The 24,443-nt window shown below is 43.2% G+C and overlaps 2 protein-coding genes, 1 long non-coding RNA gene and 1 pseudogene across 5 annotated transcripts; 3 read left to right on the top strand and 1 right to left on the bottom strand.

The window, feature by feature from the left end:
• Positions 1-1,004: 1,004 nt before the first annotated feature.
• Positions 1,005-9,098, top strand: LOC148393567 (cytochrome c). 2 transcript variants are annotated; one of them, XM_088385628.1, is made up of 4 exons: positions 1,069-1,163; positions 2,078-2,144; positions 8,005-8,179; positions 8,422-9,098. In XM_088385628.1, the coding sequence occupies exons 2-4, from the start codon at positions 2,109-2,111 to the stop codon at positions 8,565-8,567; spliced, it is 357 nt and encodes a 118-aa protein (XP_088241754.1). In that variant the 5' UTR covers positions 1,069-1,163; positions 2,078-2,108; the 3' UTR covers positions 8,568-9,098. The 2 variants fall into 2 exon arrangements, with proteins under 2 accessions (XP_088241756.1, XP_088241754.1); XM_088385630.1 differs by lacking the exon at positions 2,078-2,144 and having other exon boundaries at positions 1,005-1,163.
• Positions 9,099-9,658: 560 nt separating this feature from the next.
• Positions 9,659-24,262, top strand: LOC148393568 (uncharacterized). Of its 2 annotated transcripts, XM_088385626.1 has the most exons (7): positions 9,659-9,809; positions 16,254-16,446; positions 18,110-18,151; positions 18,263-18,390; positions 18,527-18,553; positions 23,683-23,736; positions 23,848-24,262. In XM_088385626.1, the coding sequence occupies exons 2-6, from the start codon at positions 16,326-16,328 to the stop codon at positions 23,731-23,733; spliced, it is 369 nt and encodes a 122-aa protein (XP_088241752.1). In that variant the 5' UTR covers positions 9,659-9,809; positions 16,254-16,325; the 3' UTR covers positions 23,734-23,736; positions 23,848-24,262. The 2 variants fall into 2 exon arrangements, with proteins under 2 accessions (XP_088241752.1, XP_088241753.1); XM_088385627.1 differs by lacking the exons at positions 9,659-9,809; positions 18,527-18,553 and having other exon boundaries at positions 16,220-16,446.
• Positions 15,757-24,081, bottom strand: LOC148393569 (uncharacterized). Its single transcript, XR_015860562.1, has 3 exons — positions 23,797-24,081; positions 17,410-17,454; positions 15,757-16,471 (listed from the first exon to the last, which is right to left on the bottom strand). It is a non-coding gene; the product is annotated as an uncharacterized LOC148393569 (long non-coding RNA).
• LOC148393570 (uncharacterized) lies at positions 18,566-23,673 on the top strand (annotated as a pseudogene).
• Positions 24,263-24,443: the final 181 nt, after the last annotated feature.

Here is a 24,443-nt window from a genome sequence, read left to right on the forward strand (position 1 = left end):
CTTATTGGGCACCCCTGCTGTAAAGACATCAGAAAGAGCTGGCGTTCATAAATGGAGAAACAGTGCTCTCTGGTGGACATTTAGCCGTTTTGCTATGCCGCTAGCCTTATCCACAATAAGTGACAAAAAGAGAACCCGCCTGTAGGTGCAGTATGATTGATAGAGTTCATAGTAATTTTTTGTTCATTGTAGAAAATGTATTTAAATTCAATAGCGGTTTAATCATACAAGGTAATTGAAGGTATGATTATTGCTATTATCATTATTTGCAAAAACATTCATGATTCATTGTTTGGTGGCATAAATTCAGTGACTGCGCCTGTATCTAGTGCAGTGGTTCTTAACCTTGTCACTCAATCCCTCAAAAACACCACTTAGGACAACGAAATGGGTTATCCTAAAGTTTGGACAATTTTATTTAAGATTTTTCGAAGGTAGGATGCTTCTGTAATACACTTTTCTTATCTTGAGATAGGATGTGCAAACCAAGTTAAGAAACACTGTTACGTAGTACACTTTTCCTAAATACGGTCCTAAAGTGCCATTGCCACGGCAACTAGACAGATTAGATTCTCAAATTAGGATTTTTCTGTAATACGCCTCCTGCATTACATCAAGGATATATACTCAGATGCTATGCTGCAACTAGATGTACTAACTGAATAAATTACAATAATTAATTCATTCATATTGCTTATCCTTACGAAGGTCGCGGGGTTTTGTTTTATAAGAGCCTTTTTTTTTTTTTTGAAACGTACTCATAGTACAATCGATTACAAGTGGCCAAAGGAGGTGACGTCATATTCTTGTCGGGTGCCGACCAAACAATTTTAATCACCCTTTTGGGCTTTTCTTTCTGCCTTCAGGACGAACGAATACTCAGCACAGCAGCTTCAAAACACCTAATGCGTCAGTTTTTCATTTGACCAACGACTAATTGTTACTGCGGGTCGAGTAAGCGAAGCTTCAAACAAACTATAGTCATTGAAACGAGACGTGGCCCTTTGAGAGAGTGAGACGAAACCGCCATCACATGACTACATGACGTCATGAAGCCGGCATTCGTAAGTGACCTTCTGTGCGACCGTCACAACGTGTTTGTCTCTCGTAGCGAAGAGTAACCACATAGAAGACGGTTTCATTCAACGAATTCTAAACTACTGGCAAGTACAACGCAACACAACACAACACAACACATTTGAATTTGATGTGCTGAAGCTATGTTAACAATTATATTTAAAACCGCGGGGAGTGAACACAAACTGCCGCAATGACGTTGGGGCACATTTTAATATTTTAGTTGTAGTTTTTTTCAGTGGGTTAATGTTATCTTATGCTTCTGTAAACACACTTAGAGTTTTTATTCTGGTGGACACATTTTAAGTGTGGTGAGTGAGTTGTGTAGATTGTGTCCTAACTCCTTCAAGCATCCTTGAGAGCTGGTTGGGGGTGACATAAGGTCACCGTGAACCTGATCTTGTGGTATCATCCACGTTTTGGACGAAAACGAAAAACACTACAAGGTATTGGAATACAATGTCAAGTCTTGGACTGAAAGGATTTGAAATCTTCGGCCTGCCATGTTAACGATCGTCCTTGAGAGCCAACCGCCCTGCTAATCGGCCAGCCATCTTTTTTCTTTTCGTCGCTTTTTTTTTCCCAACAAAACTAAATGCAAAAGACGAGGTAGACCTCACCCCAGTAGTGGTTCACAGATTAAAAATTACGTCAAAAGTATTCATTCTGCACCATTTAGTAAAACACACTGGCAACGACCAGGAGGCTAATGCTGAGTAGCATAGCAGCTAACGCCGGTCGAGGAGGGGGATAAGCTAAGCTAACGCATTTGACACTTTTGGGCCTCCAAGAACCACGAGCTGGAAGTCTCATTTTGACGAGTCGGGTGATAACGTAACTCGTAGATTGGGTACATGTAATAAGAGCGTGCTTAGTGGTGGTTGCACTGGTTTTACCTTCGACGTCCTTCATCCAGCACTGCAGAGGACAGACGAGGAAGGAAGGATAGCATGTCATTGATCAAACCCACTCATTCATTTGCTTTTTTCTTTTTTTTTAGAGGAAAGGTCGACATGTAACGTCAAAGTTTCATGGACTGGCCTGACTCAGTTCAAGAACTACAGCAGGTTCCTATGACATTATATACAATATATACTATATATATCTACTATATATATCTATATATCTATATATATAAACATATATATATATAAACATATATATATATATATATAAACATGTGTATATATATATATATATATATATATATATATATATATATATATATATATATATATATACATACACATACATATATATATATATATACATATACATATACATACACATACATATACATATATATATATATATATATATACATATACATATACATACACATCATTGTTTATGGGTGCAAGTTTGGTTTGTTATTAAAAAATATGTGTATAGCTGTTTAAATTGCATAATAGAGGTGGCTGATCTGATTTGAAGGGGTATTTTATTCCAGATCAAAATAGATATGCGGATAAATGAGTTCAGACCAAAATTGTTTTGGTATGCTGGGGTTCGGATGAGGTCCTGTGTAACTGAACAGGTGATGCGGGCCTGTCTTTCATTACGGCCTGGGATGAGTGAATTAACTATAGGTGGGAGAGAATTTGTGTGTAGTTGATAGAAAAGTGTTATTGCCATGAGAATTGTGGAATTCTGGAAGGTTAGTGCATTGGAGCGTGCAAGTGACGTGCAACGTGATGGATCCAGAGTGATAGTCTGCCATGTATTTTGTATGCTCTATTGTATAGTCTGGCTATGGGATCCAGAGTTTCTTTTGTGGTGAGAGACCAAATGGGAAGACAGTATGATATGCTGGACAGTATGATAGAATGTAGATAAGTATTTGAGACATTATGGGTGAGATATAGCCTGATCTTGTTATAGACATACATTTTCTGTTTGAGTTTATTAGTGAGAGTGTTAACATGTTTTTTGTAGGTGAGGTGGGAGTCTAAGTGCACTCCAAGATATTTATATGTGTTTGTGACTACTAGAGTTTGATCTGATAGAGTAACGGAGACAGTTATGGAGATGTGTTTCTTAGGGGAGTGGAAATACATTATTTCAGTTTTTTTTTATTGATCGTCAGATGGTTTACTTTTAGCCAGTCATGTAGGAGCTGGAGATCAGAAGTAAGTTTGGAGTTTATGGTTTCGATGTTCGAATCTGAGGTGAAAATAACTGTGTCGTCAGCATATAGTATGATTTGGGTTTGTTTGCATATGTTAGGCATGTCATTGATGTACATAATGAATAATAATGGGCCTAGTATGCTGCCCTGGGGAACAACAGTGGGAGATGGTAATGGAGTAGATGTGGCCTGACCAATATTAACAACCTGGATTCTATCCGAGAGGTATGAGGAGAGCATAGTTAGCACTGAGGGGGAGAGATGAAAGGAAGCTAGTTTGTTATGGAGTATTTGGTGATTAACTGTGTCAAAGGCTTTACGGAAATCTACAAAGACTGCTCCTGTGATGTGGCCTTTATTAAGAGAAGTGCGTATATATTCTGTGAGTAGTAGCTCTGCAGATAGTGTAGAACGAGCTGATCGGAAGCCAAATTGTGAGTTGTTGAGAAGGTTGTTTGTTTCCAGATGTTCTATAAGTTGTTTTGACAGGATTTTTTTCTAAAAGTTTTGATATAGGTGGGAGGATTGATATGGGACGGTAGTTGGTTAGGGTTGTTTGGTCGTCTGATTTAAATATAGGGGTAATTTTTGCTTTTTTCCACGCAGTCGGAAATATGGAATGTCTTATGCAAAGATTGATTAAATGGAGGATTAGGGGTAGGAAGCTACTGGCATGGGTTTTGTAAAGGTCTGTGTTTAGTTCATATGTCTTTGGCCTTTGAGTTATTGAGTGAGCTGAGAGTACTGGATAACTCTGAGAGCGTGATCTCAGAAGAAGTTAACTTGTCTGATGAGGGAGTTATAGGTGTGGGTGGAGACGGAGGATCAAAGTGTTTTGTCAGTTCTTTTAGTAGAGGTGATGAAGTAATTATTATTATTTGCGATCTGTTCCTGATCAGTAGTGAGTGTATTTTGTAAAGATATTTGTATGTTGTTGTTTGTATTTTCATGAGTTTGCCCAGTGATGGACTTTAGTGTCTGCCAGAGGATTTTGGGGTTCGTGGCGGCCTGAGTGATTTGCTTCTGGAAGTAAGTGGTTTTAGCCTTATTTATCTCTAAGGTGCATTTATTTCTAAGATGTGTGAGTGTGTTTTTTTTTACCTATACAATTTCAGTGCAGTGGTTTTCTGTGCGATTAGATTGAGAATATCTGAGTTTATCCATGGTAATTTTTTCTGTCGTAGACTGAGTTTTCTCATAGTAGTGTGTTTTTTCCGTATGGCTTCTATACGATTCTGGAAATCTGCTAAGATTTGTTCTGGGTCGGTGAGTGCTAGTTGATTGCTCCAATCAATATTCTTTATTTCTGTTTCATACTGTGGTAGCTTAGATCTTGGTATATTTGAAATAGTGCACTGTTGATGATTTTTCCGAGGTTTCGGGTTTTTCCTAACTGTGTATATGAGAGAATGGTCTGATACGGCTACGTGGATGACTCCTGATGTGCTATTTTACGGGTTGATTGGTGAAGATGAGATCGAGAATAGAGCTGCAAGTGTGACATAGTCTAGTTGGTTCTTTTATCAGTTGGTGGAGTCCTAATTTTTCAGCCATGCTTTTTAGATGTTTGGATGATTTGTCTTTGTAGTCTTACTTCAGGTCGCCAATTGTGATATATTCCTTTGTTTTTATATTTTTTATAATATTGGATAGATTTTTAATATAATCTGTAGGGTTTGTGTTTGGCGGCCTGTAACTGGCAATAACTGTGATTGCATGTTGGTTGGTAAAGATGATGACCAGTTGCTTTGTTTCAGTTTCTGTTGTGATTGGGGTTACTGTGTGTGCATATGATTTATTTACTAGTAATAGAATACCACCGCCAGGTTTATTTGGCCGGTCTCTTCTGTGTAGTTGATAATTGTCTATGGAGATAAACGAGTCTGGTGTGATAGGAGAAAGCCACGATTCTGTAATGATGAGATGTGGTTTGCCTAGTTCAGTGAGTATTTTTATTTCATCAAGCTTTGATGTGATGCTTCTTGCATTAAGGTGGCATATTTTAAAACCTTTAATATTGCTTAATTGGGATATAGTTTGAATTTGTTTTATGTGATTCTTATTTTTTCGTTTTGTCATTTGTACGTTATTATCAAAGTCAAAAGTCAAAGTCAGCTTTATTGTCAATTTCTCCACATGCCAAAGACACACAAAGAAACCGAAATTTGGTTCCCCCCTATCCCACGGTGACAAGACATGGCCCACAACAGACAAACAAGTAAACAAGTATAACAAAAGCGTGCTGAATAAATAATGAATAAATAACACAACAAATAAATAAATAAATAAATAAATAAATAAGAGGAGCAAAAAAAAAAAGGAGCAAGTGCGCGTACAGCAGACATTCCAGAAAATAGCGCAACAGTACCGCATGCTACGCAGAAGGGGGTAGCGAGTTCAGGGCCCTAACAGCCTGGAGAAAGAAGCTGTTGGCGAGTCTGGTGGTGCGGGAGCGCAGACTCCTGTACCTCTTCCCAGAGGGCAGAAGGTCAAACAAAGAGTGAGCCGGGTGACTCACATCTCTTGCAATCGAGGTTGCCTTGCGGGCGAGATGGGAGGTGTAAATGTCCTTCAGGGAGGGGAGCGAAGCACCAATAATCTTACCAGCCGTATTCACTATGCGCTGCAGGGCCTTCAAGTTCTGTTCAGTGCAGTTACCACCCCAGACAGCGATGCAACTGGTGAGGACGCTCTCAATGGTGCCACGGTAGAATGTAAACAGGACTGCCTGAGGAGCACATGCACGCCTGAGCTTCCGCAGGAAGTACAGGCGGCGCTGAGCTTTCTTTGCCAGTGAATTATGGGTGCCAGATTGGGTGCCGGTTTCTGTTTGACTGGAATAGGATTGCGTGATGGGCTGGGAGCGAGCTCCAGAGGCATGTAGTTTTGGACTAGGGTTTAGTGGAATATTTATGAGGTTATTATGATTGGTTAATTGTGCCTGAGATCGATAACCGGTGGTGGATACTCTAAAAGAGGTGTGGACATGATTTTTTGCAGTGGGAAAGTAGTGTGTGACTGGTGTATTTTTTTCCTTTGGTGAAGGTAGGGGGGTGGAGTAAAGGGACCAGGTGTGAGGACTAGCGTGTGGGGGAGCGGGGGGATCTTGGTTAGTCCGAGGTCTGAGGGGAGGTGAACTGTTTTTGTGAGGGAGAAAATGGATTGGACTATCCTCGCGTCACGACTCATGGAGCCAGTCCAGGGTTTCCAGAGTGAGCTCCATGGAGAGGGAGAGCAGCCGTGCCCCTGCCTAGTTGAGGTGTAAACCGTCCCTTGCAAAAAGATTGTGCTGTTTCCAGAAGGTTGTGAAGTTATTGGTATAGGGGATCTTGTTGGCGGTGCAATGGGCCTGGAGCCAGATGTGTAGATCCCGGATCCGACTGAACTGGGTGTCGGTGAGTCGTGGAGATGGAAAGGGGGCGGAGATAATGAACCTTAACAGTTGCAGAAACAGTGGAGATGAGTGTGCAAAAATGTTGTGTGAGAGTCTCTGAGCGCTGGAGTTTGATGTCATTGGTCCCGATATGTATGATGACAGTGAGGATCTGTGGACGGTGAGCTGTCAGTTGGGGGATGCGGGTGTTGATGTCGAGGACCTTGGCTCCGGAGAATGAGTGGGTCTCAGCTTTGGGGAGGGAAACGTGGCGTACCATTGAGGATCCAACCACCAGCACAGAGGGCACGCGGGTATGGGTAGGTGGACAGTTTGATGCCAGCAGGGCTGCGGTCCGTGTCCAGTCAGATTGCTGGTGGCTCTGAGCGTGGGAGGGGTCGGGGAAGTGAGTGCTTGAAAAAGGGGTGACGGGGAGGGGGTGGGAGGAAAGGTGGTGGGTAGCGAGGGGTTGGGAGGAGAGCTGGTCGACAGTGAACTGGCCAGTGGCGTGTTAAGGCGTGTGGCAGAGAAGATGGTGGGTAGGGAGAAGAGCTGGTCTACAGTGAGCTGGCCAGTGGCTTGTTAGGGCACGTGGCAGAGAGGACGGTGGGTAGGGAGGGGTAGGGAGGAGAGCTGGCCTGCGTTGAAATGGCCAGGAGTGTGGCTGGAATGGTGGTGGGTAGAAAAAGGTGGGGCGGGGGTTTGGGTATCGCCGTGTCTGCCTAGGAGGTGGGTTGTGGATGGTGGATGCCTTACTGGTTGTCCTGCCGTCAGCGGGCCAGGTTTTGGGGAAGGCTACAGTAGGGGGGGGCGGGGTTGGCGAGGGTGATGGAGGTTGATGAGGGGAAGGGGAGAGTACTCTCGGTACTTCCCAGGGGGGCTGTGGCAGGGGGCGTGGAAGGGAGGGGGCGAAGAGGGAGGTGTGGGGGTAAGGGGGCGAGGAGAGCCGGGGGGGGGGGGGGTTGAGGCGGATGGCAAGGGGGAGAAGGTGCCTGAAACAGCCCACAGCGACCAGTCTGTTCCAATAACTTCTCCCAGTTTGTGGGGTTAGGGTTAGAGGACCGGTTGGGGGTGTAGTGAAAGGCTATTGGTGGTTTGAGGGTGGAGGAGAAGGAGCTTCTTGGCTTCTTGGCCCTGGGTGAGTGGAGACAAGCATCCTGCTCTTCATCCTCAGTTTACCACCTTGATGACAATCAAGGTTTGCATCCTTTTGGCTTGTATTACCTCCTTAGGAAACCCTGGGGGTTGGGGTGTCACTCTATGATTGCCATATTGGACAAATGTGCAAAACTGCAAGGATCTCAAAACCCCTGACACGCCTGAGCTCAGTGGCAGTGTGCACCACTTTCTTTGCGCCTTATTCTGTCGTATAGCCTTCATGCATGAATGTGGTGAATGTCTTTTTGTCCGTTCCGTCTCATTTCAGGTGACTATGGGCGACGTGGCCAAAGGCAAGAACACGTTTGTGAAGAAGTGTGCGCAGTGCCACACTGTTGAGGAGGGGGGCAAGCACAAGGTTGGGCCCAACCTGTGGGGTCTCTTTGGCCGCAAGACGGGCCAGGCGCCGGGGTTCTCGTACACAGACGCCAACAAGAGCAAAGGTTTGTCTTTCTGTGCTGAATTGACAACTTTTAATGCCATAGGTCTACTGTCAACTATTAAATGAATCAAAAGACTAAAATCAATTACACAATCTTCCTTACCTTTTGGTTGCATTGGATGTGGCTTCTTACAGCTGTAAAAAGTGACACCACTTCCCTTGTGTCGCTGTCTTCAAAGACTTGCTATTTGTGTTGAAAATGGCCAACTTGATGACATGATACCCAATTTCAATTTGTGTCAGGAATCGTGTGGGGCGAGGACACCTTGATGGTGTACCTGGAGAACCCCAAGAAATACATCCCGGGCACCAAGATGATCTTCGCCGGCATCAAGAAGAAGGGCGAGCGCCAGGACCTTATTGCTTACCTCAAATCGGCGACATCATGAAGGCCGCGAGTTTGTGTTTTATCCTATGATCTTGATTCACATGCATCAAAAAAAAAATATCATATGTTGAGTCATTTGTACAGATGCTAATGAGAAGGGAGAGAGACGCTTGTGTGATTTCTCGTTGGCACTCGTACATGTGGCCAACGCCTTATGTGGAAATATACATTTCAAAAGATTGAAATCATTTGGCCATTACCATCATTGCTGTAAAGTCAACACTTGGATTTAGATTTCCAAAAATGTCCCATTAGCGTCTAAAATGCAGCCCCTCTTCTTTGCCAAGGTCGCAAATTATTCAAAGTTAGGTGCGCGGAAACACAGAATAAAAACAAAAAAAGTGCGCACACAGAAGGAAAGATGCTGGTTTGTTATTTACCTGGTTTCACAGGCCCGAAAGAGTCTTTTAACTTATTTTACTGCCACTTTAGTGACTGACTGTATGTCAAATTTTGACCAGCGGCTGTATGTACATTTATGATTATGTGCTCAAGGATTATCTATTAAACAAAAAACGTCCACTGATCAAAACTTGCCTCGTGTCTCTTTTTAGTTAGGCGAGACTTGATTGATGAAGCCAGTATCATTTGTATTTCTTTTTTAGGTGTCTGTGCTGATATGCACTGCTTACTGACATGTCTGTGAACATGGGGAGTAGTCAAAAAGTGACTTTTTCTGCTATATTTAGCAAATGTTGTGACCCATCTGCAAAAATACTCCAGTGGTGCCCATTAACATGTTGCATGGCAAGGAAGTTAGCGAGGTAAAGTTTGTGATTCTAAGTTGCAGATAAATTTGCCAAAGTCGCTATTATAGAATGTTTACAACAGTCATTGATGATCATGTTAATGCTGAAAAAACGCTTGAGAGGCCCTTGCGGCAAGGCATTTGCAAATGTATCCTCTCATTTTTTCGGGGGTTCCACCGTCATTCGCACAAATGCTTTTTTGCATTGTTTCACCTAACCCACTTGTTTATTTACCTGAGCTAATCCTGATTTATTTTTCTTTTGGGGGAAAAAATATTTCATTTAGAATTTTTGCCATTTGCAGTTGGGCTCATGTATGTACATTAGAAAATGTTGATTTCAATCAGTGCTTCTCAATTCTTTTCTGTAGTACACGGATGTCCACAAGAGGAAGATGTTGCCATTTTGTATGCTGCTCGTCCTACTGCCCCTGACTGATATTTAATGCAAATATTTAAGTGTGGCTTCGCATTAAATTTTCTCAGACATTTAAGGTAGGTTCATAGACATTTATGCCTGAGGTTCCATTCCAGAATAAATGTAACTTACACATTTTAATTTGTTTCCATTTCTCTCATATTAGAAATAAAGCCTGGCATTTGAACAGGGGTGTCTAGACTTTTTATAGGCACTGTTGACATGGGCTTTTTGTTCTTTTTCACGCTCTTGGTCTTAATCTGCCCTTTGTGTGCCCTGCTTGATGGTAAGCAAAGACGAAACAAGCTATGTAATTTCCTTTCACCACTTTTGTGGCCCAAGTGAGTCTGTCGCCACGGTGACCAGTTTGCGCATGCAAACGTTCCAATGGTCAGACAAGTCCTTTTCTTCTTTTCACATCTTTTGACTTGTGAGGGCCAAGTTCAATTTCTGCTTCTTTTAGTTTGAATTATTGTGTTGTTTATCAACTTTGACCAGATCTGTTTTGTAATTTCTCAATTTATATGTATTTTAGAATTCAAATAATATATTCAGGTGTTTTGAGGGGATTCTTTTTTTTCTTGAAATTAATTTACATCAAGGCAATTTGACCAAATTTCTTTTTAAAATGAATTTTTTTTTATAAAAAACAATACGGCACTATTCGATGTCATGTTTTTCTTTCTTTCAAAAACATTTTTGAATTTCATTGGAAAGTGTAATTAAAACATTTTTTGACAGATTTTTTTTTTTTGCAGAAAACAGTTACATCATACATTGTTTTTGACTGGACTGTATTTGACATTTTTCTCAATTTTATTTTCCCTTTATATGATTATTCCCTTAAAAACTATGGTTTCCCTCAACATTCCTTGCAAGAACATTTACTTTTATTTAAATTAAGAAGAAATCAAAAGTATTTTTATCTACTCACCATGTGAATATGAAGCCCTCATGTTTGCAGGGTTTGATGTTGAGTGAATTCTAAACAACAACAATTGTTAGCGTAAGCAGAGTCAAAAAGAGTTCAGGGGTGTTCTGATGCTGCTTAAAACAAAAATGTTCCAAAGATGTGTGACGCCAATTAGCAGGCAGGAGTTGCATTCCTCGTAAAGATGACCGAGAGCAACACGCGATCGAGTACTTCTTGTCCCAGTGGATGAAAACGTGTCAAATTTGTCAGTGGGTTGATGTTGGAAGGGCCACTGAACATTGTTACCATTGTGACACCTTTCATAAAATGCTAATTGTGGCGGCAAGTCAGGAGACAATTCATTGGGTACATCTACCATCTATGTCAAAAAGTTTGACATTACAAATATAATTTTTTATTGACATTGTTAGAGATTCGCTCTCCAACTTATTTTGCAAGAACCACACGGGAGACAAGTAAGTCCTTTTAGACACCTGCAGGTGGAGAGTCCATTCGTCGCTGTGCGTACAGCAATGTTCGAATGGAGGTCTGACTCTCGGCTCCTGCAAGAGCATTTTTATTAAGAGAAACGGTGGGGGTAAGAGTGGACTGAATAAAGAAAGCCCTTGACCTCTAGTCAAAACATAGCAAGGGGTGTTTTACGACTTTGTGTAGGATGGGACAAGCTAGGTTATTTATTACAGGTTGTTAATCATACGATAAAGATAACCTGGAAAACCCTGACAGACACTTTCTGTGAAGAACGTTAGTCTATGACTGTTACTTTCATAAGGCCTTGTATCCATCCTGCTTTTCGTGGTCCACAACCCAACCACTGAGAGGTTGCTCATTAGTGCCCTCTGAAAATCCAGCAAAATGGTACAAGTTAGCTTGATGGAGCTAGCGACATACTCTCCTCAACCTCGTAAACTAAATTTTTCTTTCATAGACTTTTTTCTCATAGAAGCCTTTACGTTCCGTTCCAACCACCACACTACCTTCTTCAGAACTCTTATTACTGATTTTGAGAAGCATAAAATGTGTTGACATGTTACCGGCAGTGCCTGGACAGAGAAGTGACCTGGTTATGTGTAGTTATTTCACGCTAGCCATCTCCAAATGTATTCCATTTGCAAAATGTGTGACCCCGAGACACTATTTGAGGCCTTTGAAAAGCTACATCATCACAAACTTGCACTATGCTAACATCTTCAGCGCTTTGTAAACGTGCTGCCTATTGAGTGATCCCCATACCCTCCCTGGCCCATATTGATCAGTGCAGCACTCATCGTCATGGTAACCTCAGGCACAATGATGATGATGCAGGGGAAAGAGGGGAAGGCAGAAGCCAAAAAAGAGCAGCCAATCAGACGATAGCAAACTTTGCTGAGTCACACCGGAGACTTCCCTCTCCTCCATCGTTAGATGGACAGAACAAGCTTGCCGGCCATCTTTATAGTTCTCCTCAGGACAGGCTGCTTTTGTTTATCAGTGTGTTTCTCTTGGACGTTGTTTCCTGTACTCATGCTGAAACTACTTTCACTCTCAATCTTCTCTTGACTCTACCATGATTATTATGGAATCAATACTCACCTGGCAGCCATTTTAATGGTTCTTCACACAAATGTCGCCTGGATGATTTGAACTGTTAAATAACGTCAGTGAGTTTTGGTTGTTCTCAACAGTTTGCCTGAGTAGCTTTAACTGTCAATTTGTTTTTCCATCATCTACGCACAATTTTGATTCTGAAGATACACGCACGTTTCTGACTACTGATGTAAGAATCTCTTGGTAGCCATTTTTGTAGTTTTCTCTAGTCTGCCCCACAAATGAGCTCGTTTAAGTACAGTGTTCACTGGTTGCCTCTGCTTCAGTTGCAAACACACATTTATAAGCATTTCTACTGAGGCAAGAATTAGCTGGTGGCCATTTCTGTAGTTTTCTTCAATCCTAATGCTCTCCTTTCAAAAGCACATTAAGAACATAACTAGAATTGTGTTTTTTCACCTTTGTAATATTGCTAAGATTCGTCCGGTCCTCTCGAGCGGTGATGCGGAAACTATTATACATGAGTTTATGACGTCGCCCCTGGACTACTGTAACGCATTATTCTCTGTTTATATATATATATATATATATATATATATATATATATATATATATATATATATATATATATATATACATATATATATATATATATATATGAATAATTTTAAAAAAATTTAGTGGATAGATCTTTGTGACTTGGTCATTTCAAAAGCAGCTCGCGAGCTGAAAATGTTTGGGCACCCCTGGTTTAGAGCTTTGGAATGCCCTACCAATGGATATTAGAACTGCTAACTCAGTAGAAACATTTAAGACACGTTTAAAGACACATTTCTATAATATGACCTTTGATTAACCTATAGTGGCCGATTCGGCTGGAGTTTGTGTTTTTCCTTGCCCTCTTGGGAGCTTAAGATCAGGGGACGCTTTGAGAATTTGTTTTGGATATGTGAAGCCCTTTGAGACTGCTTGTGTTTTAGGGCTATATAAATAAACTTAACTTAAACCTGACTCCTATCAACCACATACACCCAAAAGATTGCTTTGAATTGACTACTGTATTTGCCGGTGTATAAGTCGACTTGGTGTATAAGTCGACCCCCTAAAATTTGACGGAAATTTACGATTTTATGATATATCCTTTGTATAAGTCGAGCTCAATTGTTGCATTATATTAAACTTCAAAATTCAATCAGAAATATGCGAAATCTATTGACGAAATGTGTTCAAATTCGCGAGTTTGTAGCGAGCGATCTATACGCCATTTTAAATATTATTTACTTTATGACCCTGTGATATTACGCGCAGAGAGAGACTAACAACAATGAACACTCTTAGAAACTGGTTTATTTTTAGTTAAGAAACAACAAATTATAATTATAAAGTGATTGCCGGTACATAGAGTTCAAAATTCGTCTTCGTCGTCGCTATTTCCGAAAAGCTCGTTCCATTCGTTTTTGTTTAGTTTGTCGTCATAAAGGGCATCTTCTTGGTCTTCTCTATCCTCAGTTTCCTCCTCCTCTTCCCAGATAAGGTCGTCTTGTGTCCCATCGAGACCGTTGGAAATGCAGCATTTCTTGAAGGAGCGTTCCACAGTAGACAGCGACACATCATCCCACGACTGTTTAATCCACCCTGTTATTGTTTCTAACGGTGGTGCTTTCATGACTCCCCCTTTAGTAAACTGCTTCTCGCCTTCTACCATCCAATTACTCCAATTTCCTCTCAATCTGTCTTTGAACGGCTTGTTCAAAAAAACATCAAGTGGCTGCACAACACTTGTTAGTCCACCAGGAATAACGGCGACATCCGTGTTGTTGCATTTAAGTTTTCTTTTGACGGAGTCCACTGTATGGGCTTTGAAAGAATCCCATACGAGAAGACTTTTCTTCTTTAACATTCCTCCAGGTCAACAGTTCCATACTTTTTCTATCCAGATCTTGATTCCCTCCTCATCCATCCATCCTTTTGGATGATTGTGAATTACTACACCAGAAGGGAACTAACTGTCCTTTCGGTCGAGTTTTTCTCTTAAAAACGACCATCGGCTTCAGCTTGGTACCGTCAGCTAAGCAGGAAAGAACCACAGTGAATCTAGACTTTTCGTGGCCTGTTGTTCTCACGAGAACAGTTTTTTCACCTTTAGCAGATACAGTTTTTGATGTAGGCATATCAAACCATACCGATGTTTCGTCCATATTTCCAATTTGCGATAAGTCATATTGTTCTTTTTTTCTCATCATGATTACAAAGGATTGAAAGAGAGTTATCTTTTCCTCCAAATCTTCAGGCAGTTTCTGAGAAAGTTTAGTTCTTTGTCGTAGCACAAGGTCATTTCTCTTTAAAAATCGTCAACACCAACTTATAGTTCCTTTGAAATCGGCAATCTTGTTTTGTTTAGCAGAAGCCAAAGCTCGCAGACGAATCATATTTCTTGTGACGATGAACCCACACTTTCGTTGCTCCTCGACCCAGCATACAAGTTCTTGTTCAAGTGCTGGCCACTGGCAGCTTTTTCCTCTATTAGCACATTTGTTTCTTAGCATCGCTGCAAGCTGTGTTGCATTGCGTTTCCAGTCTCGTACCAGTTTCTCATTTACGCCAAACTTTCTTGAGGCAGCACAGTTGTTAGTTTCTTCGGCAAAGTTTACAACTTGCAGTTTGAACTTTGCAGAGTATTTCATTCGTTTAGACATGGTGATCGAATGTTTACGTTTCGGTAGTTATTGACGTTGCGTAACGCGCGGACGTTGTCAAAGTTTAGGCGATGATGCGCACATTCGCTCAATACCCAGTACTTCCCCCTAGCAGTCATCGTCGCTGCCTGGCTTTCGATGTTAGTTTCTTCGGCAAAGTTTACAACTTGCAGTTTGAACTTCGCAGAGTATTTCATTCGTTTAGACATGGCGATTGAATGTTTACGTACCGGTATTTATTGTCGTTGCTTGACGCGCGATGACTCGCACATTCACTCAATACCCAGTACTTCCCCCTAGCAGTCATCGTCGCTGCCTGGATTTCGATGTTAGTTTCTTCGGCAAAGTTTACAACTTGCAGTTTGAACTTCACAGAGTATTTCATTCGTTTAGACATGGCGATTGAATGTTTACGTACCGGTAGTTATTGTCGTTGCTTGACGCGCGATGACTCGCACATTCGCTCAATACCCAGTACTTCCCCCTAGCAGTCATCATCGCTGCCTGGCTTATTGAGGTGAGAATATTTGAAACTGTTGCTGAGGATGCGTGTTAATGCGACAAATGCTTTATAATGATTCAGTTTCTCGCTGTTTGATGAGCCTGACGGACGCACACCCACGCACAATGAGATGCATGAGAAACAGCCTTGGTTACCATCACATTTGAAGCGATGAATACGAAGTTAAATTTTATGACTCGGTGTATAAGTCGAGGTCGATTTTTTTCGGTCGATTTTGGATCGAAAAAGGTCGACTAATACACCGGCAAATACGGTAATTTGTAAGTTGTCTCTGTACATCGTCTAGTTTTTACTCAACTAGCTGCACCATATCATGTGATCGATTACAAGATATAATTCTTCACTTTTGATTGACATCATGATTTATTACGATTAAACTCCTGAAAATGTTAAAAATTGTAAACTTCACTTATTGGAAAGCCCTCTCAGTATGATGCAGTGCAGTTCGGTGTGCTCCCACCTCAAGATTTGTGACCAGCTTATGATTTTTTTTTTCTTAAGAAAAAAAAAAGGCAGGCGAGGACCCTGCAGTTAAATCTCAGCCAATAGAAGGCCTCCTTTGCCCTGGAGGGCGTGGTCGCATACTCTACCAGTGGCAACACTTTCAATGCTTTGTGAACAGAGTTCTTGTTGGAAATGAACGTTGATAATAACTGCTGGTGAAAGACGAGCAGAAATTGCAGCCATGAATAAAAAGCTTCCTTTCTCTTTCCACACGTTTTCCTTTTGGTCTTCCTCCCTCCTCTGCGCCACTCACTCTCTGTCCTCTCCCTCCCATGTTGGCATCGCCCCGGTCCCCCTCCCTCCCCCTGCTCCCCTCTCCCTCCCTCTCCACCATTAGCAAGAAGAGCAGACGGGACAGTCGAGGCGGCAAGAGGAGGAGAAGCAGCAGCAGTAGCAGCAGCGAAGCATCATGGACGTTCTGAAGAAGGGGTTCTCCATCGCCAAGGATGGCGTGGTGGCCGCCGCAGAGAAGACCAAAGCTGGCGTGGAGGAGGCCGCCGCCAAGACCAAGGAGGGGGTCATGTATGTCGGTGAGTTGCCAATAGCCAAATGTCGCTTCATGATGACAACAGCAAGTGAGCGCAAGGAAAAAAAAAGAAGAAAATATTTCACTTGATGTGATTAGAGAAGATGATGCTTCCCCAAGTAGAGTGAATTATTAGGAAGTCAGGGCGGCGGTCTGGGTGTGGCCGGGCTAAACTGAGCCTTCTGGTTGTTGCGATGTACAAATAAATATTCAACAGAAGACCAAATTGGGATGCCACTCCAAGCTAGAGGAAAACCACAGGACATGGCTCCCCACTGTAATGATTTGTGCTGCCGCAATATTGTGGATTTTGAACTTGGCTTAAAAAAAAAAAAAAAATAAATAAAAAAAATCATCTGTTTATTGCCCAAAATTTCAAGTTGAAATTAATTATAATTAAAATTCATTAGAATTCAGTTTCTGCTTTTTATTGGATTATCTAATTATTCATTTCTTAATGTACTAGATCTCGAAGATGCAATTAATTGTTGCCTATATTTCAAATCACCAGATAAATTTGGCTTAATGTCCATTAGCTTAATGTTAACACATAATGGTGAACACAATATGGGATAATGTATGGCATTCATGCGGCGGTGACGCAACGCATGAAGCAACGTGAATTAGAACATAAGCAGTGGAGGTAATGAGGCATATATTCTTTATCCTCTCACTGATGGCCAAGCATGACTTGGACACCAGGAGCCACACAATCACTATTTGATTCATAATCATGACGCACAAGGTCTTTAAGGCTATCTATACTATTCTTCTACACAATTATGTTATCACCATACATTATTTTAGAAAGTCCAATATTACGATGAGCTCCATATCATTATTAAATCAAATGTGGCAGCTGGAACGGATTACCAGGAACGTAAAACACAAAACTGACAATAATACAACATTCGACAACTGAAGCAGAAATTGACATTTATAAGCAACCGTAATGTCAAAGACTCACCTGCAGTCTTTCCTCTTTCTCGCAAAGTCTTGCTCTTCTCTTCATCTAAAAAGAACAGAAAGAGCCTATAAAAGGATCACTTAAATACTATAGCGCCATCAAAAGGACATCAGGGGGAGCACAGTGTACCATGTGACGAGTTGGAATGAGAGAACAATGATTCTGTGGTGACAAACATCAGAGAGCAAACATACACGCACTTGCACACGCAACACACACAGAGCAGTTGTTTGTTCCTTCATCCTGGTTTAAAAGCTTGTGGTGTCACGCAAGAATGACATTGTCAGGAATAAAACTCATTACCTACAGCAAGGGTAGGCCAGTGGTGGCCCACGGGCTGCCCACGTCCACTCGCCGTGGCATTTGATTAATTTGGCAAAAGTTGGACTAATCGTGCTCAAGAAGTGGCAAAAGTTGGACTAATCGTGCTCAAGAAGGCCCCCCAACCCCAAGAATGTCAAAATGCGTCAGGAGGAGAGAGAGCATATTGGCTTCTCGCCAGGCCCTGCATTAGCTCTACGAAACACTGTAGTTGAGGTCAAAACAAAAAATGAAACGTAGACCAAACTGCCTACTGGTTTTAGACTCGAGATGCTATTGGCCATGAAAATGGCTACCAGAAGCCAAGACTCATGGTTCATAAAGTCGGCGGAAATTTTACACAAGCACGCTCATTGTGCCCTCAATGTGGTATTTCCAGGAAACAAGACGATGGAGGGGGTGGTGACCGGCGTCAATACAGGTACGACTCACTTGTTCAATCCCTCCTCTGATCAGTAATCGTCGTCGGCAGCAGAACATGGATTGTTTTTTTGCCCTGAAACTGGTTGCTGACCAAAAATTGGCCTCCCAGTGTCTCAGAAGACAACCGAGCAGGCCAACATTGTGGCTGACGCCGCTGTTGCCGGGGCCAACGACGTCGCCCAGGCCACTGTAGACAGTGTGGAAAATGCCGCCTTATCCACTGGATTCGTCACTGTGGTGAGCGCTGACGCCTTCTGACAGTGCTTGCACTCTTTTCAGACGCCAGGAAGAGTTGTCACTAAACTTTGCATTTTTGTCGCAATAATAACGAGCTGTCTTTGTCTCTGTTTGTGTCCGAACTGGACGGAAACAGGAGGAGGCGGTACCGGCGACCGACGAGGTGCCTGATTAATGAATGACTGACAAATTGCATGGCATGACTCTCATTCACCTCGCAAATTCTTACGCTGCAGGCTTTTATTGGCATTGATCGTCGTCGTTGCAATTAATGATTTGATATGAAAAAAACCCCCACTACTTTAGGCACGGAATTTCAAGTATTCTCTCATTTGTAATTTAGTAATAAGCTGCCAAGTCTTTCATTTATATGAGTACATCGGAACATGGCTGCTAATAATCAGCGTACAGTAAATTAATATATTTAAAAAAAAAAAAACTAAAATAACAGTATGACTCAGCGTAATGCTTAAACCTCATCAAATGTGCTAAACTCCATCTGAAGTTTGACATGCCAATGATATCCTCTTATTTTAACCTTTGTCTTTTGGCATGAGTATGTATGAACTTTAACTTTTGACCATTTTTGCAGCTTGTGACGATGTCAATCTGCTTCTAACCATAACTCATCTACTTTCTCCTCCAATTAACTCCAATTCTCCCCCTGTGTCATGTTCACTTTCACAAAAGCTTGAATGTTATTTCAAATATGATTCTGCTGCAGCAACATTATTCCAACTTGGTATCAAAACCACCTCACTCACCAGGCCAGGCCTGCCACACAAAACAAAACACATTCATACTGCGTTGTGTATAATGTGAGGATGATGACCGCAAGTGGATAAAAGTAATACCTGTACCTCACATGGATATACCGTATCACCCAATTAATTGATGAGATGAGTGGGAGAATATTCTATCCATCCACCCGTCCATCCGTCCATCCATCCAGCCAGCCACAAAACCGATTATCCGGGGTTGGGTCGCGGGGACAGCGGCTTTAGGAGGGACGCCAAGACTTCCTTCTCCCCAGCCACTTCGTCCAGCTCATCCCGGGTGATCCCAAGGCGTTCCCAGGTCAGCCGAGAAACATAGTCTCTCCAGCGCATACTGGGTTGTCCCTGAGGTCTCTTGCCAGTGGGACATACCCAGAACACCTCCCGGGGGAGGACTCCAGGAGGCATGAGATGTCTGAGCCACCTCATCTGGCTCCTTTCATGGATAAGGAGCAGTAGCAGTTTGACTCAGAGTCCTTCGCGGATGATTGATCATCACATCGGTGATACAGGGCCCAAATTGCCCTTATCAGTTGGTTCGGCACCCCGTACTCCTGAAGCACCCTACACAGAACTTCCCGAGGGACACGGCCAAACGCCTTCTCCAAGTCCATAAAACACATGTGGACTGGTTGAGCGTACTTCCATGCACCCTCGAGGATCCTGCCGAGGGTATAGAGCTGGTCTACTGTTCCACGGCCAGGACAATCAACCCACACTGCTTCTCCTGAATCCGAGATTCGACCTTCCGACGGACCCTGCTCTCCAGCACCCTGAATAGACTTTACCAGGAAGGCTAAGGAGTGTGATTCTTCTGTAGTTGGAACACATCCTCCGGCCCCCCTTCTTAAAAAGGGGGACCACCACTCCAGTCTGCCAATCCAGAGGCAGACCAGATGTCCACGCAATGTTGAGGCGTGTCAGCCAGGACAGCCCCACAACATCCAGAACCTTTAAGAACTTCGGGCAGATCTCATCTGACTGCAGGGCCTTGCCCCCAAGGAGTTTATTAACTATCTCTGTGACTTCGACCCCAGAGATTGGAAAGTCCTCCTCAGAGCCTTCAGGACCTGCTTACACAATGGAAGGCATGTCGTGGAATTGAGGAGGTCATTGAAGTATGCTCCTCACCGACTCACGATGTCCAGAGTCGCGGTCAGCTGCACAACATCGCCACTGTAATCACTGTTGACGGTGCACTGCTTCCCCCTCGTGAGATGCCGGATAATGGACCAGAATTTCTTCCAAGCCGTCCAGAGGTCATTCTCCATGGTTTCACCAAACTCCTCCCATGCCCAGGTTTTTGCCTCACCAACCGCAGATGCTGCATTCCGCTTGGCCATCTGGTACCCGTCGGCTGCATCCGGAGTCCTAAAGGCAAAAATGGCCCGAAAGGGCTCCTTCTTCAGCTTGACGGCAAGCCTTACTGCCAGTGTCCACCAGCGGGTTTGGGGGTTGCCGCCCCGATAGGCACAGCTGCGGTTGGCCAATGGAGGCACGAAACATGGTCCACTCAGACTCAATGTCCTCCCCCTACACGAGATATGAGAAAAGCTCTGCCGGAGGTGGGAGTTGAAGCTCTTTCTGACAGGGGATTCTGCCAGACGTTCCCAGCAGACCCTCACAGTATGTTTGGGTCTGCCAGGTCAGACTGGCATCTTCACCCACGATCGGAGCCAACCCATTACCAGTGATCAGTTGATAGCTCCGCCCCTCTCTCTCGACTGTCCAAAAGATGCGGCCGCAAATCCGATGACACGACTACAAAGTCGATCATCGAACTGCGTCCCATGGTGTCCTGGTGCCAGGTGCACACATGGACACCCTTAAGTTTGAACATGGTGTTCATTAGGGACAATTCATGTCGAGCACAGAAGTCCAGTAATAGAACCGCTCGGGTTCTGACGATCTTCCCAGTCATGCCCTTGCAGGTCTCACTGTCATTGCCCACGTGAGCATTGAATTCATCCAGCAGAACGATTGAGCCCCTAGAAGGGGCACTCTCCAGCACTTCTTCCAAGGACTCCAAAAAGCGTGGGTACTCTGAGCTGCCGTTTGGTGCATACCACAAACAACAGTCAGGACCCGTCCCCCCACCTGAAGGAGGAGGGAGGCTACTCTCTTGTTCACTGGGGTGAACCCCAATGTGTAGGAGCTTAGCTGTGGGGCAATAAGTATGGCCACACCTGCTCGGCGCCCCTCACCGTGGGCAACTCCAGAGTGGATGAGAGTCTAGCCCAGGGGTGGGCAAGCTTTTTGACTTGCGGGCCGAATTGGGTTCTAAATTTTGACCGAAGGGCCGAACCAGGAGCAGATGGATGTAGTGTTTGTGTGAAGTAATATAAACGAAATGTAAAGGTCATTGCATAAAAGGTTTTGGGCTTTAGTAGGTATTAACAGCATTAAAAATATATTTCACCAAAAAACTGCTATCAGTGATTCTCATTAAATACGACAGTTATTATGAATAACAGTTTTCATCACTTCAGCGCCTGCAGGTCAGATTTATGAAAATGTTTATCTTATGAGGCGAAATCACATCAAACGGCAAACATTCTGACCAAATACATCATCTTGAAGAATCAGTGAAAGAATACAACTAAACAAAATACTTTATTTACTTAATTACTTACTACGTAGCAAGAAATCAAAACGGCAACACGGTGACGAATATCTGAAAATCAGAGCAGAGCTTTAACTCACAAACACCTAGGTGACAGAGGTGAGGAAACGGGAAACACTTCCTAAAAGTCGGCTTTAAGAACTTTAAACGTTAAGATTAGTCGCAAACAGGAGGTGCATCAATGTCCTTGAGCATCCTGCATTGTCCAAAAATGAGAATGGTCGCTAGTTTCAATCCCTGCTATTTGTACAAACTATATTCAAAATGCATTTTTTTTTTTTTTACAACAAACTTGAGAAACTCCCCTTCATTCTCAGTGGGAACAGTGTTGTTGGTCTCCCTTTTTTTGCTAGTGCATCATAGTCTGGAGTAAAATATGTTGTGGCAATTCTTACGATAGAGCCGAGGTGTTGTTCCGTTAACCTAGATCTGTGACGGACGGGTTGATGTTGATGTTCATGTGGCTGAACGTCACGTCGCGTCGGTCGAGTTAAATTGTCCACTCTTTTTTAAACACTCGGCACTCAGTGTCACCTTTCTCTTCCTTGGGCCACTCATTTTAATGGAAAGATTCCAGGGTATGGTTTGTGGGTGGCTTTAGCGTAAAACTGTATCTGAAAGCTCAGTGCGCAAATTACGAGAACGCTGACGTCACAGCCCACACTCTAAATTCGGCACTGATAGAAATGGAGTGCGGCGTGTCCGTACTACTGAGTACGTACACGCACTTGTGAGTGTACACCGAGCTTTCTGACACGGCTTTCGGTAGTAAATGCGTGGGCGGGCAGTTCCCCATCTACTGGGGAAACGCAATAATTGCAGGAAAAATGACCACAAAAAAAAAAAAAGTTTAATAATACAATTTATTAAGGGTTGGTGGGCCGGATTAAACGGCCCCGTGGGCCGGAAGTGGCCCGCGGGCTGTAGTTTGCCCATGTCTGGTCCAGCCCCTCTCGAGAGGACTTGTACCAGAACCCAAGCTATGCGTGGAGGCAAGTCCAACTATGTCTAGTTGAAACTTTTCTGCCTCACACACCAGCTCCATGTCCCTAGAGCCAACCTCTGTAGCCGAGGATCAGACCGACAAGGTCCCCTTTGCCCGCCGCCCAGCTCAGTCTGCATCCGACCCCTTTGGCCTCTCCCACAGGTGGTGAGCCGGTGGGAAGGGGGACCCACTTTGGCTATTTGGGCTTTGCCCGCCCAGGACGCATAGGTGAAGGCCCAGCCACCAGACGTTCACCTTCGAGCCCCACCTCCAGGCCTGGCTCCAGAGGGGAGCCCTGGTGACCTGCATCCGGGCAAGGGAGAACTGAGTCCATTTTTGTCAATCATCATAAGGGATCCATGAGTAGAATACTTGATTCTGGAAATATTTACTAGTTGTAGCCACATTTGTTATTATTCAGTTTTTTTGTTTTGTTGGAATTTGGGGTGTGACATTTGAAAATTTGTTCAGCAACACCCTCCAATTTTTTTTCTGTGCAAAATCCTGCCCCAAGAACCAGTTTGATCTGCCACAAGAAATTTGGTGGGTCCACCCATGTATCATACACCAACAAAAAAACAATAAACCAATTCTTTACAGTCTCACTTCATTTGAGACAAACCTGTGCTGGGAATTTTGTCCCATTGCAACCAGATTTCAACCAGGTACAGTATGTATTACACAGATGTTAAATTTTTTGTTTTCAACATGAATGACTTGAGGTAAAACAAACAGCTCTTAATAACGCCAAGACTAGCAACTTAATAGTTATGTCACCACCACAGTGCTGAAACAAAGAGTGCTTTGTTTTGGGAAGAAAGGTTATAGATTACAGTGCAGTGAATCGTGGGCAGAACAAAATGGCAACAGTCATGTGACCTGTGTGATGTGTTTTTTTTCTCGTGCAGACTGAGAATCCAAAAACAGAAGATGGAGAACAGACCCAACAAGGAGATTAGTAGGTGAGTAAACAATTGTCGTATTTCCTATTTCATTAGCGTCAGAGCCAATGTCATTCTTACCTATCACAATTGCAGTTTTACAAAAGGCAGCGTGTCTGTGAACTCTTCTAGTGTCAACGATCACTTCCTTGTTCCGGTCCAATAAGGAGAAACAAGACCAATTCCCGCCATTCCCCTCCTGTTGTCTTGGCTCCACTTCTGCGTTACGCCCTCTCTCCACACAGCTTTCAGCTGATCCGTCGGTGTGTAGAATGACGTTAGTCGGGCGCAACTGCGCTGCCTCAAGCGTCCAATCACAGGGTTGGAAGTCAGAAACATATCCGAACGCCTTTTGCCATGCATGTCGCTTTGCCAAGAAAGAACACGTACGCACACACACACGCACACTCACACGCACACACACACGCACGCACGCACACACACACACAACACACACACACACACTTAACTGCAGTCGGTGTCCCTGAGCTTCAGTGCTACTTTCTTTTATAAAATATTACAAATGAAATAAAGAACCTTTAACGTCTGTCCGAATATGTCAATTGTTTCAGTCTGGTGGTGTTTCAAATCTATCAAATCACACTACTCAAAAACGTTTGTGATGTTGGGGTGACATTTTAGGATGAAGCTAAACTTGACAAGTGAACTTATTTTGGCACACTGGACACTGGTATGGTACAGAAAAAAAAAAGAGGCCGCGCAGCAGA

Source organism: Syngnathus floridae, chromosome 9 (genome assembly GCF_059516105.1).
Source record: "Syngnathus floridae isolate MCC-2025c chromosome 9, RoL_Sflo_1.0, whole genome shotgun sequence".
Taxonomy (NCBI): Eukaryota; Metazoa; Chordata; class Actinopteri; order Syngnathiformes; family Syngnathidae; genus Syngnathus; species Syngnathus floridae.